Source organism: Mesoplodon mirus, assembly GCF_964341445.2.
Source record: "Mesoplodon mirus genome assembly, chromosome: 12".
Classification (NCBI taxonomy): Eukaryota; Metazoa; Chordata; class Mammalia; order Artiodactyla; family Ziphiidae; genus Mesoplodon; species Mesoplodon mirus.
Genome location: NC_138988.1, coordinates 86798648 through 86812827, shown reverse-complemented (window position 1 = coordinate 86812827; position 14180 = coordinate 86798648). Strand labels below are relative to the sequence as shown.

The window sequence follows — 14180 nt, the reverse complement described above, 5'->3', positions numbered from 1 at the left end:
TGGATTGCCAGGATTTGGTGGCAGGGAGCAAAAGAGGAAGGAATTGAAGAGGGTTTTAAAATTTAATGTCAGAGCTAAAATTATTGATCTTCTAGAAGAAAATATTGGAGAAAATTTTAGTGACCTTGGATTTGGTAAAGATTTCTCAAAAAGGACACAAAAATCAAGAATTATACCATAAATCAGACTGCATAAATAAAAATCAAAAACTTTAAAAGACTTAAGAGAATGGAAAGACAAGCCACAGACTGGGAGAAAACACTTGCAAAATATACCCAACAAAGGATTTCTATCTATAAAGAACTTACTACTCATTAAGTAGACAACCTTATTTTTTAAACAGAGGAAAGATTTGGACACTTGCAAAGCATATGTACAGATAGCAAATAAGGAAGTGAAAAGATGGCAACACAGTCCTTAGGGAAGTGCAAATTAAACCTACAGTGAGATACTGTTATGTGCCCATCAGAATGGCTGAAGTTTGAAAAACAAAACTTGACCGTACTGAGTGTTAAGGACGTGAAGCAACTGGGACTCTCCGGCAGTGCTGGTGGCAATGTTAAATGCCACAGATGCTTTCGAACTGTTGGGCAATTTCTTAAAAGTTAAACATACACATTCTGGGGCTTCCCTGGTGGCGCAGTGGTTGAGAATCTGCCTGCTAATGCAGGGGACGCGGGTTCGAGCCCTGGTCTGGGAGGATCCCACATGCTGCGGAGCGACTGGGCCGTGAGCCACAACTACTGAGACTGCGCGTCTGGAGCCTGTGCTCCGCAACGAGAGGGGCCGCGATAGTGAGAGGCCCGCGCACCGCGATGAAGAGTGGCCCCAATTGCCACAACTAGAGAAAGCCCTCGCACAGAAACGAAGACCCAGTACAGCAAAAATAAATAAATAAATAAATAAATTCCTACCCCCAACATCTTTAAAAAACACAAAAACAAAAACATACACATTCTGTATGATCCGGCTGTTCTAGGTATTTACCTAAGAGAAATGAAAGCATATGTCCACATGAAGATTAGCAAATAAAGCCCTTGTGGTCAAATTCTTATCGTGGATTTGCTTCTAAGAAAATCCAAATGTTGGAGAGAGATGAGCTTACAAGGGACAACAAAGGAAAATAGTAACCATTTGTTAAAATTTTGGTAAGCGATTTTAAAATCATAGCTTAGCATAAAAATGCCTCAAGGCCCAAATCTGAACCTCTGTCTCTCATCAGAGGCCTGGCATTATTTGACTCTTCAAACTACGTTCATGAATTACTCTGAGGAAAAATTATAATTCAATTTAAAAAGCACTTGAAAAAAGTAATCTGTGACCGTGACCCAGTTTCTAAAGGGGACTTATGATTTCCGACCCTTGTTCTCCCACTGTAAACTGAATTCTAGTTTCAGAAACTCTGCGTTAACACAATTCACAAAATCCACCAAGGATGAAAAGATAACAGTTGCTCAGCAGAACACAGCTTTTCCTGGTTTGAGTTTTGAGAAAATTGCCCCCCGAGCGCCTCATGAATCCACGTGATGTGATTAGCATCCCCAACAACATTCCTGTAATAAATACAAGCAAGGATCACGGACCTACACTACTTTTTTTTACAGGCCCCTCAGTGAAAGGTAGAAGCGTAACACTAAAGTAAGCTTAGTCAAGGCAAGCCTGTGAAATAGGAAAAGTACGCAGTTCAATCTATGATGGCTCCGACTTAAGCTAGAGGTAAATGTTAATGTAGTTAGAGACACAAACAGGTACACATCCTGTAAGTGCTTCTCCGTAAACATTTTTGGTAACAAAGCTTTTGATGAGGCTGGGCAGTACAGAAGTCAGGTGCAAGCTTTCTTTTCCATATTCTCTTAACAGGCAAAATAGGGAGAGTAAAAATCCAGGAGCCTAACTTTAGGCTGTCTTTAGGTGTGTGAACACATGGTACTCCATCTCTATTCAGAGTTGTGCCAGTGGAGGTAAGCACTGCTCCTATTCAGTGTAAATTCCCCCAAACTGGTCAGCCTGATGTGCAGAAAGATCATGGTCTGGTAGCCAGAATGCAACCTCAGCCAAAGATGTGGCAACTGGAAGGCCGGCACTGAAATAGGGCTGAAAGGATACATACGGGTGGGACGACAGTGTCCACTGTAGGGTGTGGCTGTGAGTTGGCTTTGGATTTGGCATTTCTGGGTGCCTTAGCTTAATGTCATCTAATAGCCCCCCAAACACACCATTGCTCCTAACAGTTATATAGGGAATGCATCTTCGTGAATTCTCATTTTATGAACTTAATTTTTATGAGGTTATTTTAAACAGTGGCGCTTTTCATAAGTTTGGTTATTGCGGTAACTATGAAAATGTATATAGAATTTTTCAACTATCTAAAAGAAAACGCTGAAGAATAATGTGATCAGATATTGTTATTTATTTCAGTTTTCCAGGGTGATACAATGGTGCAGACAGCTGCATCAGGTAACTGGATTTAGAGAAATTAATTCCTGTGAAAACCAATGAGGAAATACAGCACCTCTGCAAAATTCTCGGGCCATCCAGACCAATTCTCACTGACCAACATTTGCAAGTGATATTTTAGAGAACTGTAGTCTCTAAGCTCCTGCATACAAGACAGGTTATTGCATGTCATGACAAAGAGAACATAGCAAATCCAAAATTTAACCAGGAGGTTGCTGTTTATGTCACTTTTCATGGTAGGCTCAAGTCTGTTATCAAAAAGATCAATGAGAATAGGAATAAACTGCAAACGTCTGGCTCTTCTCTGGTTGACAGGGTTTAAGTAACACCAAGATGCAACACTCTGGAGCAGCTGGATCTTTATTTTTGGTTCCATCTCGTAATTTTGCAACAAGTGAGCTACTTCTTTCATGTACTCAGCTGCAAAATTTCCAGCAGTTGGTCCTCCTGTAAAAAAAGCATTTGCATTTCCAGAAGCATTTGGTGTATCTAGTAGCTAGTGACATTTGAGTTCATATTCTCGTCGCTATGGATGTGATACTTTGGATATTTTGGGTTTTCCTCTTTCTCCCCCACCCCGTGTGCTGCTGTGAAGATAAGAAAGTGTGTGTTGATCAGCGTGGAGTTACATGAAGAGCACTGGGAGGTCCCTGCCTGCCCAAAGCTCCTCCCTGTTTCCTTCAATCAGGCGCCTATGAGTCAGTGTTGTAAGATGAATAAAGCCTGGCTGTGTTCACCTAGCAAATCTCCCTCATGGTCTCATTCCTTAGTCTCTGTCTTCAGTACTTGAAAAAGTACCAGAGCATTAGAGCAAACAAAGGAAAAACCAAAAGGCCGAGCTGCAAAGCCAGGGTCTAAATGGTAAGAGAGAGGTTTCTCATGAGTTGTCCATCACTGTCCTGTTCTCCTTACACATTTCTCAGCCCAAATCTTTTACAGATCTGGGACCAACCTGGTGCTTGACTCTACTTCCATCATATACCTGAACCCCAGATCATCCTAGTTCAAATCTCAAACTCCGAGCAGGTCCTAGATAAGAAGGCACTGATGAAGACAATTTAGATGGTGAGGAGAAGCTGGCACAGTTGGCTGGATTCTAGCCACTGGAATTTTGACCTGGTTTGGATTCCTCTTATTTGCACTACCACAGTCCCCTGGTCCCAAGGATATTCTATGCAGTGTAAAGCTTTAGCCAAAGCCTGGGCATAAGCCCTTTCCATTGTTTCCCACCAGCACAACCAAGGCTAAGTAACGTCAAGTTAAAGGATTCTGATCCCTTTACAATGAGCTAACTCTTACCCCAAATGGTGACCACAGCTCTACAGGGAACTGAGCCTGCCTCGAGTGGTGGGTGCCATTTACACCCCCCTCACCGGGGTGTTCTCCTGAGTTTCTGTCTTCCCTCTGGTCCTATGCTGGTGGTTTTCAATCATTCTGGTACCTAGGACCCCTTGGTCCTTGAAAACAGTAAATGTTTTCTCTCATGGACACCATTCTGTGAAAGTAGTCTATTACACTACACTGAAGTAATTCATTTTCCCATTTAGAAAATCATCGATCTACCAAGGACACGAACAGCTACCAACAAGAGCTTCTAATAAGGCGATGTGTTGTTGAGGATTGTCCATAAAATTGTTTTACATGAAATTTTTTAGAAAAAAAAGTGAAGCAAGTTTGGACTTGACAATCAGAGCAGTGTGTCTTTAAATGGTTTACCACTTAATTCTCTAGCCAAGTATACATTAATAGTTGCTTTTCACTAATGCACCTATTGGCTTTCCTAGTAGGTATTTTAAAAGCCTTAAGTTCTTCATGATTTTTCTGAACTATTGTCTGTGTAATGCATTTTTACAAGATAAAAAATAAAATACTGAGTAGTTTTATCCTATAAAAGGGTTGAAGTTATTTTTTCATGATACTGAAAAGTTTGATAGGCAATTTCAGTGTATGTGTGTGTGTATATATATATATATACATACTTTTTAAATTAACAGGAAAGTACCTAATTAGTAATTTATTTGATGGACACATTCTTTTGAAAACATGAGATCCTTGAGGAGAAAGTAATTAGTACTATCTTTGGCGGTGCAAAGACAAAAACCTAATAATTTAGGCAAAGGAAATGTTACTGGAATGTTAAGACGAGTGCTATGAGAATCACTCACTGACAGTGTTAGAACAGGCAAAAAGACTGTGGAACACCTCTGTCAGCACAGCTGGTTAAATCAGTACCTGTAAAGGCCAACAGTCCAATTCTGTAGGCAGCTTGAGCTCTCTGTTCAAGGGCTAGAGATTTATCCTTCAACATACGGCCAAGCACCGCAATTTTTTCTTTGTGAAAAATACTCTCAGCTGGAGGGATGTGTTCTTCCTCCTTTTTAGTGAAAAAGCCCTTAATGACATTCCAGCATTTCTTGAGGCGGTGATACAGCCCCACAAAATATCGACAAACCTGAATCCAAAATTGCGCATAGTTAGCCTGGGTCTTTGCCATTGTGTAAAAAGGCCAAGGGTGCTTAAGTCACACCACTGGCAGTAACAGAAGTGAACAGTCAAGAACTCTGGAATGCATTGCTTAGCAACACCATAGAATGGAATACACAAATCCGGGGGAAGCCATGTATGCCTAGATTCTTTCTTCAGCCTAGCACTGAAGGCCTTCTACAGTTTGAGCTAAACCAAGCTTACTTTCACTTCTCTGGTGCACAGAATCTCAGCTTAAACTAAACTGGCTTTTCCCCTAACACACACTCAGCTCGGTCCTGTCTTTGTGCCTTTGCTTAGGTGACGCCTACTGGGAACTTGCCCATTCTGCTTTGACTGTTCCAACCTGTACTGAACTTTCTATTGATCTTTAATAGTATTATGCCTATTTTACTTATTCGTTACATAGAGTTTTTCTCTACATCATAGATTTCCTATATTGATCGTATTTTGCTGAGAAAATAGAAGCAATCAAAAGAGAACTTCCATAGCTCTCCCCATCACATCTACCCACCCATCTGCGTCTGTGCCCATATCCTCTGGCTTTCCTCCTGTAATACGGATGCCCCCTCCATATATGCAGATTTCAGCCAATCCTTCTCACCCCATTCAGGGAGACTGCTCACTCACTATTCGTTTCTTGCCTGATTACTTTTTCAATCTCAACTGGGTTCTTTGCATCAACAAACATGCTGTACTTTTTCTCATTAAAAAAATAAAACAACTCTTTTGACTTCATATAGCCCCTCCTCCTGGTTATTGCACATTCACACAATGTGCAATATTCTGCTCCCCTTTAAACAAAACTCTTCAAAGAGTTGCCATACTTGCCATTTGAAACATTCTTTTTTTAAAAAATATTTATTTATTTTTGGCTGCATTGGGTCTTAGTTGTGGCATGCAGGATCTTTCATTGCTAGTGTGGGCTCTTTGTTGCGACACGTGGGCTCCTCTCTAGTTGCAGCGTGAGGGCTCCAGAGAGTGCAGGCTCAGTAGCTGCAGCGCACGGGCTTAGTAGCCCCATGGCATGTGGGATCCTAGTTCCCTGACCAGGGACCGAACCCGCGTCCCCTGCATTGGAAGGTGGATTCTCAACCACTGGGCCACCAGGGAAGTCCCTGAAATGTTCTTTTATCCTCTCTTGGATGTACTCCAAGTTGGATTTTAACCCCACCATGACTCTACTGAAATTGCTCGTCAGGGTCACCGATGACCTTCATTCTGCTGAATCCAATTCTCAGTCCTCAGCATTTGTCACTCGTTTCTCCTTGAAGCGCGTTTTTCACTTGGCTTCTAAGCTGTCATAGTCTTTTAATTCCCTACTGGTCACTCGTTTCCTTTGCTGCTTCCCCCTCTTCTTTATGACCTCTAAATATTGGAGTGCCCCAAGGCTCAGTTCTTGTATCTCTTGTTTTCTATCTATACTTCTTGGAGGAAACAAACCAGTCTCATGGCTTTAAATACCATTCACATGCTGAAGACTCCCAATTTTATATTTTTAACTGGATTTCTCACCTGAACTCCAAACACAATTACTTTCAATCACCAACGTGGTATCTCCAGTTGGATGTCTAAGAGGCTTCCCCAACTTAACATGCTGGAAGCAAAATCCCTGGTCTTCTTTATTATTTTTTAATTTAATTTAATTTTTTAATTTATTTAATTAGTTAATTTATTTTTGGCTGCGTTGGGTCTTCGTTGCTGTGCGCGGGCTTCCCCTAGTTGCGGCGAGCGGGGGCTACTCTTCATTGCAGTGCACGGGTTTCTCACTGCGGTGTCTTGTCTTTATTGCGGAGCACAGGCTCTAGGCATACGGGCCTCAGCAGCTATGGCATGTAGGCTCAGCAGTTGTGGCCCGTGGGCGCTAGAGCGCAGGTTCAGCAGCTGTGGTGCACGGACCCAGCTGCTCTGCAGGATCCTCCTGGACCAGGTCTGAACCCATGTCCCCTGCACTGGCAGGTGGATTCCCAACCACTGCACCACCAGGGAAGGCCCCTGGTCTTCTTTAAATCTCCTGCTTCTCAGTTTCCCTATCTTGGAAGATGGCATTCCTTCCTTCTAGTTGTTCAGATTGAAATTTTTGGATTCATCCTTGGCTTTTATCTGTTTCACATCTCATTTCCAATTTATCAACAAATCCTTTTGGCTCTACTTTCAAAGTAGATATTTGGACACCCTGTCCAAAGTTGGGACATTCTACAAAATGTACTTGCTTGTACACTTCAAATATAGTAAGGTGTGGAAGTTTAAAAAAAAGGGGGGCCCATTACTGTTCTAGAGTAAAAGAACCTGAAGAGGAGAGTTACCATATGACCCAGCAACCCCACTCCTGGGCATATATCTGGAGAAAACTCTAATTTGAAAAGATACATGCACCCCAATATTTATAGCAGCACTATTTATAATAGCCAAGACATGAAGGCAACCTAAATGTCCATCTACAGATGAATGGATAAAGAAGATGTGGTGCATATATACAATGGAATACTACTCAGCCATAAAAAAGAATGAAATAATGCTATTTGCGGCAACATGGATGGACAAAGAGATTATCATACTAAGTAAAGTAAGCCAGACAGAGGAAGAAAAATATCATATGATAGCACTTATATGTGGAATCTAAAATATGATACAAATGAACTTATTTAGAAAACAGAAGCAGGCTCACAGACATGGAAAACAAACTTATGGTTATCAAAAGGGAAAGTGGGGGGAGGGATAAATTAGGAGTTTGGGATTAGCAGATAAAAACTACTATAAATCAGACAGATCAACAACAAGGTTCTACTATATAGCACAGGGAACTATACTCAATATCTTGTAATAAACCATAATGGAAAAGAATTTTTAAAAGAATATATATATGTATAAATATATGAATCACTTTGCTGTGATTCAGAAACTAACACAACATTGTAAATCAATAAAAAAATTTAATAAAGAACCTGAAGAGGCATGACAACTAAATTAAACATGTAACCCATGGCTGGATCCTGTATCTATGTGTGTGCATGCATGTGTATGTGTATGTATGCTATAAAGGATATTACTGGGACAATTGGGGAAACATAGACCTGCATTATCCAATATGGTACCCACTAGCTACATGTGGCTATGGAGCACCTGAAATGTGACCAGTATGAATTGAGATGTGCCGTAAGTGTAAAGTATATACTGTATTTCAAAGACTGAGTATGAGAGAAAGAATGTAAAATATCTTATTAATAATTTTTATATTGATTACAAGTTGAAAGATTTTGGATATATTGGGTTAAATAAAACGTATTAGAATTAGCTTTCCCTGTTCTTGTTACTTCTTTTCTAGTGGCTACTAGAAAATCTAAAACATCAAGCATGGTCCCTTTCTAAGGTCTTTGTGGTTATTGTTGCTTCTGCCCAGAATGTTCTTCCCAGGGATATCCACATATCCACATGACTGACTCACCCCATCAGTTCCTCAGGCCATCCTCAAATGTAGTTTTCTATTCGGCCTTCCCTGCATGCTCTCTTTGAAACTTGTGATCTTTGCCCTATCACATCTTCCACGCCAACACTGGGCAATTACATTACTTTTCTCTGTCTTTTTTTTTTGGCCGTGCTGCACAGCTTGTGGGATCTTAGTGCCCAGGTCCCCGGCAGTGGAAGTGCGGAGTCCTAACCACTGGACTACCAGGGAATTCCTTCCTTTTCTCTGTCTTATTGTCTCCTCTTTCCAGGATAGGAGCCCCACAAGGGTAGGGATTTTTATGTCCTCTCATTTTTTTTTTTTTTCCTTCACTGCTATAGCTCCATCGCCAAGAATAGTCCCTGGCATATGCATACCTCATTTATAGTTAAGTATGCAACAAATACTTGTTGAATAAATGAGAAGTTAGAGAACTAGTTTTTAGCAAACAACTGTTGTTCCCTGCAAAAAGTGTACTTAGAACTTTCTCAAAATCCATCATATTTGTTTTATAAGAGCTAATGTCCCCAGGAAAATTTCAGGGATAAAAATATTTATTTTTCTATTTGACTAATTTGTTTTCCTGATATAGTGAGAAGTGCTGGTGTTTTCTGCTGACTTTGGTTTACAATTTTACTTTATAATTTTATAAAGTAAGTAAGGTAATTCAGTTAAGCAGTACAGCAACAAACCATATAGGGGAAATTGTTTTTACTGCTCACTCAGTAACTAAGCAATCACTGGTATTTAATGAATCACTTGGTAAATACTCTCAGAGCTGAATGTCAGGGGCTTCTCTGTGATGCTGCTGGCGGGGGTCTGGGTTGGGAACATATACAAATAAACCAAGACTCATTTAGCCTCAGGGGGCTTACAGTCTCTGCTCATAGATACCACAACTCTGAAACGCAGCTCTGGGACATGGGGTTTGCAGAGTTGCAGTCACCGTGGCATTGCAAGGCATCATCACAAAGTAGAAGAGAAAAGCTTAGTTTGGAAACAGCGCAGGCTCTGTTATGGCCACCTGCAGTAACTACAGCAAGGAAAGCCACCGTGATGGAAGCAGTACCTTGGCATTAGCAAGGCGTGCACGGGTCTATCGAGATTTCTTCAACTAGGTACCTCTCCTAAAGAAACTGTTTATGCAGGCTGGCGTTGGGAAGACAAAGTTAAGGCCTTTGGGTGATAAACACATGCACTGAGGCCAAAACGTGGGAGCAGAGAGACCCTGAGCTCACCTCCTCTCACAACCACACCAAAATCACAACTGCCTGCAGAACAACCATCAGTGCAAAAGGCTGGAACCTACCAGAAAAGATCTACAACCAAAGACCTAAAGAAGGAACCACAGCTAAATGGGTAGGAGGGGAGGACTGTGATATAATCAAATTCCATACCCCCTCCCCCTACAGACGGCTGACCCACAAGCTGGAGAATAAATACATTGTAGAGATTCTCCCACAGGAGTGAGAGCTTTGAGCCTCATGTCAGGCTCCCCAGCCCGGGGTTCCAGCACTGGGAAGACGAGCCCCCAGAGCCAGCGGGGCTTTGTTGCAGGAGCCCCACAGGACAGGGGAAATAGAGGCGTCACTCTTAAAGGGCGCCCACAAAATCTCATGCGCACTGGGACCAGGGCAAAAGCAGTTAATTGGTAGGAGCCTGGGCCACACCTACCTGCTGGTCTTGGAGAGTCTCCCGGAGAGGTGGGGTGGGGCAGCTGCAGCTCACCCTGGGGACACAGACGCAGACGCCAGAAAACAGTCGGCAGCACGAACACTCCTGGCGGCCGACATCTTGGATCATTAAGACCTGGCGGAGGGGGTGGTGGGGACGGGGATACAGCCCCGCCCATGAGCAGACAGGCTGCCTGAAGACTTAAGGGCCCACAGCTGCCTCTGGACACACCTCTAGACACGGCCCTGCCCACCTGAGGGCCAAGACCCAGCTCCACCCACCAGTGGCCGACCACTGGCCCCTCCCTCCAGGAAGCCTGCCTTAAGTCTCCAGAGCAGCTTCACCCACCGCAGACACCAGAAGCGAGGAAACCACCATCCCATAGGCCAGACGCTACCCTGGGACCAGCTGGACCCTGATCCTGCCCACTAGCAGGCCAGCGCAGCCTCCTGGACACCCTGGACCCCACACCCACCTGTATCAGGAACCGCCATCCCCAACTCCCCAACGATCTGAAAGGAGTTCTGGGATCCCTGGGCCCTGCAGCCAGGCTCCAGGACCTGGCTCTGCCTGCCAGTAGTCCAGCACTAACCCCAGGATCTGGCTTCACCTGCCAGTGGGTGGGCAACAGCCCCAGACTCTTGGGACCCTGACTCCACCCACCAGTGAGCCAGCACTGGCCTCAGGGCCCCCAAGGATTCCACCACCAGCTACCTCGTGACCAGGCCCCACTAAACAGCAGCCAGCATCATCTGTACAAGGCAGGGCCTGGCAACCCACCAGACTAGGGGCCAACCAAGCCTACCAGACGGCCCGCATAGTCAGCCTGCCACAAAAGAAGGACCCACGCAGCCCTCTTAGGGGGAAGCCCCAGAGCATACAGCTTGGGTGACAAGAGAGGAGGGCACTGCTGGGATGCATAGGAGCCTCCTACAGAAGGCCACTTCTCTAAGGCCGAGAAACGTAACTAACCTACCACAGACATAAAAATACCAATAGCAACTTAGACAAAATGAGGTGGCACAGGAATGTGTTCCAGGCGAAGGGATATGATGAAATGCAGCTCTTTTTTCTCCAGTTAGCATTACAACAAATCTGAGAAGTAAATATCATCCTCATGTATGGATAAAGGAATTTCAAGATAAGAATAAACTCAAGTTGAGAATGAGGTGTAGTGTGTTGTATAAATACCAACTCAAGAAGGGCATGTGAAAAAAATACACCAGACTCTGAACATGAGACTAGTAATTAAAAAATAATTTTTATTTAACTTACATGATTGAAAGAGTGACGAATACAAATGCCACAAAACTAAAAGCACCCCCTTCAACCAAAAATAAAATGCAGAAGTGAATACAAAAGATATGGAAGTACTCATGCAATATTCAAAAAATAAAAAAAAAAACCCAAACAACAAAGCAAACAACTCTGTAACATTTGTGATTTGACTTTCTATAAAAAGAATCATTGCAACCATTTAACAGAGACTGTAGACTATACATACTAACTATAGACTGTACAATGTACCTTTAAAATGAAAGATATATGCATATATATAATATTTATAAATTTACAAATACATATATACATTATAACTTCACAGTTGAAAGAACTTATTTGCCAGGAAGCCTGACAAACAATTTTCACTTTAAAATGAAATAAGAGTTGTTTTTAAAGGTCTTGCTAAAATGTAAATATTTAAAATGACATCTAAATGATATTTTATATAAGCACATTCAGAGAACAGTAGATATTCCACAGTTCAAATTACACTCACACATATTATTTTGATATCTTGGCATATCCCACCTTGTATACTCTTAAGAGGAAGAAAAGTTATTTAATAAGAGCTACTGAATGGACTTGTACTTTATTTAAACGACTTGCTATCCTGATATGGAAGCAATATGGGAGCTGTTGGTTTAACTATTTGGCCAAAGGATCCTATCCAGTGATGAATGATTTCTCTGGGGGCAGTAACCATCATTCAGGGCATTCTTCTTCCTAACCTTATGGTCATTTGTATAGAAGAAAAGACCACTGTTAATGACCCTCTGCTTCCACCCCATTAGGATTCCTCCAACTTCTATGTTCTACTTCAAGGAGCATCATAACTTTCTGAATTAATCACAGCTGTCTGAAAACTTCTGGGTTTGATTTGTCTTAGCAGCAAAATACCTCTATTGTAAAAGTATCATTATAAAATGGCTCTTGTTTAAAAAAAAAGCTTAAGTTTTGAGTATCTGTTTTAAAATGAGTATGGGTATAACCTTAATAAGGTAGTTTTTAGTGATCTACCCGTCTTTTTTACCATAATGGAAACATGCCTTTGGAATTTTCACGATAGACAAAAGAAACGAGAAATAGTGTAGGCTTGAAAAAATGAAATTAAAAAGAAATAAACTCTTACCAGGTTCTGCAGGCAAACTTTTACTTGAAGAAATCTTTTTTTTTTTTTGCTTTGCACTTAAGGTAAAATTAGGTAGCTAAGGGGGCCACTCAACCCTGAGAACACAACAGAGGAAAAACTGCAAGGCATATGATATTTATCAAAGTATCATGTGACTATTTCAAGCTTATAGAAGAACTTCCAAAAATGTATAAAGACGGCTGTTTTAAAATCCCATACATACTAGATAAGACAGACTCTTTTACTAAGTATTGTCAGACGCAATCAACCATGTAATCTACTGAAATATACATAGCCCTATTCTGTTGGCTGAAGGAAAAGCAGATAAGTACTGTGAAAGGGGACTTTGAATTCCTCCCATAACATGTTAAATTTCCAGACAACCTCAACAACTTCGAGCTAAGTCACAGCACCACCTTGATTAACAGGGCCATTTATTAAGACATCTGTTAGGCAGAGTTAACTGGTAATTAAAAGGCCGTGGCAACTTCACTTGCATGACGACCTCCAACTTTAACACAGTCTCGAGGAAATTTGTCCAACTGTTCATATGCCAGCCGCCCATCTTCTCCTGCATATAGAGCATCAAAAATGAATACCAGTTTGAACTTAACTTTTTTATTCCTCACTCAGAATAATAATACCAGTTGTTTAGGTAGGGGTCGCTATATTTTGCTAAGGTTGACTTTAGGTGAGGAAAAGTCATCTTTGGCTATTCTTAATTATGTTGTTTTCTAGGTAATGTTTAGAACAACCAAGAACTTTTGAGCTAATGCCAGAGACTAAAAGAATGCGAAACACAGTAGACGTCCTATGGGCATTTGATGTCAATAACTTCACCTAATAGATTTATTCCTGAGAAATTATATGGATTATATTTTAAGTGCATTAGTAATTTCAGTATGGCTAGTCCTTGATTTCAGTGCATTGAACTTATACATAACTTTCACTTTTATACATTAGATACTGGTACATCCAAATGATCTGTCATAAAATCAAGTTTAGGCTTTCAAACTTCTGCTAAACAATTATTCTTTGCCCTGTACACATGTAGCGATGCTGTCTACCAGCCGCCAACTAGGCCGGTTCTATCAGTAGGTGCCATCTTGACAGCCAACATGTATTTGCAAATTATTTGAATATTTTACTCCATTTTTCCTATTTAAGAAAAAATGATTAGAAAATGGGAAAATGAAGTACAGGTAACTAGTGATAAGAAACAGGCTTTCATACATTTAATACAAATGAGACAAAGATGCAAATAATTAATTGTGCTCAATCAGAAGTTCACTGTGAAGAAAAACAGTGAAATGCTGGAAATATATTGATATTAGTGGGTTTTAGAAAAGGAGTGTAATCATGGATTTATAATATATTGCCTCTATATTTGTATAATTTATTGGATATAAAGGCCTTTCAATAAACCAAAAGTCTGTTTTTGGTTGGGTTGTTTTTTCAGTACATTTAACTTTTTCAGTAATACATTAGATACAAAAGTAGAGATTTGCGTGTATTTAAAAGAACTTTGTAGTGAACTCTTCTATAAGCAAAAGCCATCAATTTTTAGATTCTTTTGTTGTTTCTGCATGCCTTGACTTTTCTGAAGCAAACGTTATTTTTTCCCTAATTCAATAGTTTCCAACTTTTTCTTACTTTGGAGTAGAACCCTTTATTTGAAACAAAATATTTATGCAAAACCCTGAATATAAA

General features: G+C 41.1%; 2 protein-coding genes across 5 annotated transcripts in view; both read right to left on the bottom strand.

Moving 5' to 3' along the window:
• Positions 1 to 2392: 2392 nt before the first annotated feature.
• ARMH2 (armadillo like helical domain containing 2) lies at positions 2393 to 4951 on the bottom strand (the record flags this gene model as incomplete). Its single annotated transcript, XM_082638947.1, has 2 exons — positions 2393 to 2904; positions 4690 to 4951. 2 exons carry the CDS (start codon positions 4949 to 4951, stop codon positions 2477 to 2479), a joined length of 690 nt encoding a protein of 229 aa, XP_082495073.1. The 3' UTR covers positions 2393 to 2476.
• A 6345-nt stretch (positions 4952 to 11296) lies between these two features.
• Positions 11297 to 14180, bottom strand: part of RIPOR2 (RHO family interacting cell polarization regulator 2) — a 215711-nt gene continuing 212827 nt past the window's right edge. For all 4 annotated transcript variants that reach the window (XM_082637875.1, XM_082637871.1, XM_082637870.1 and 1 more), the window contains one exon: positions 11297 to 13041. In XM_082637875.1, coding sequence (XP_082494001.1) covers positions 12941 to 13041 — 101 coding nt within the window. In that variant the 3' untranslated portion in view covers positions 11297 to 12940. The remainder of the gene's footprint in view (positions 13042 to 14180) is intronic.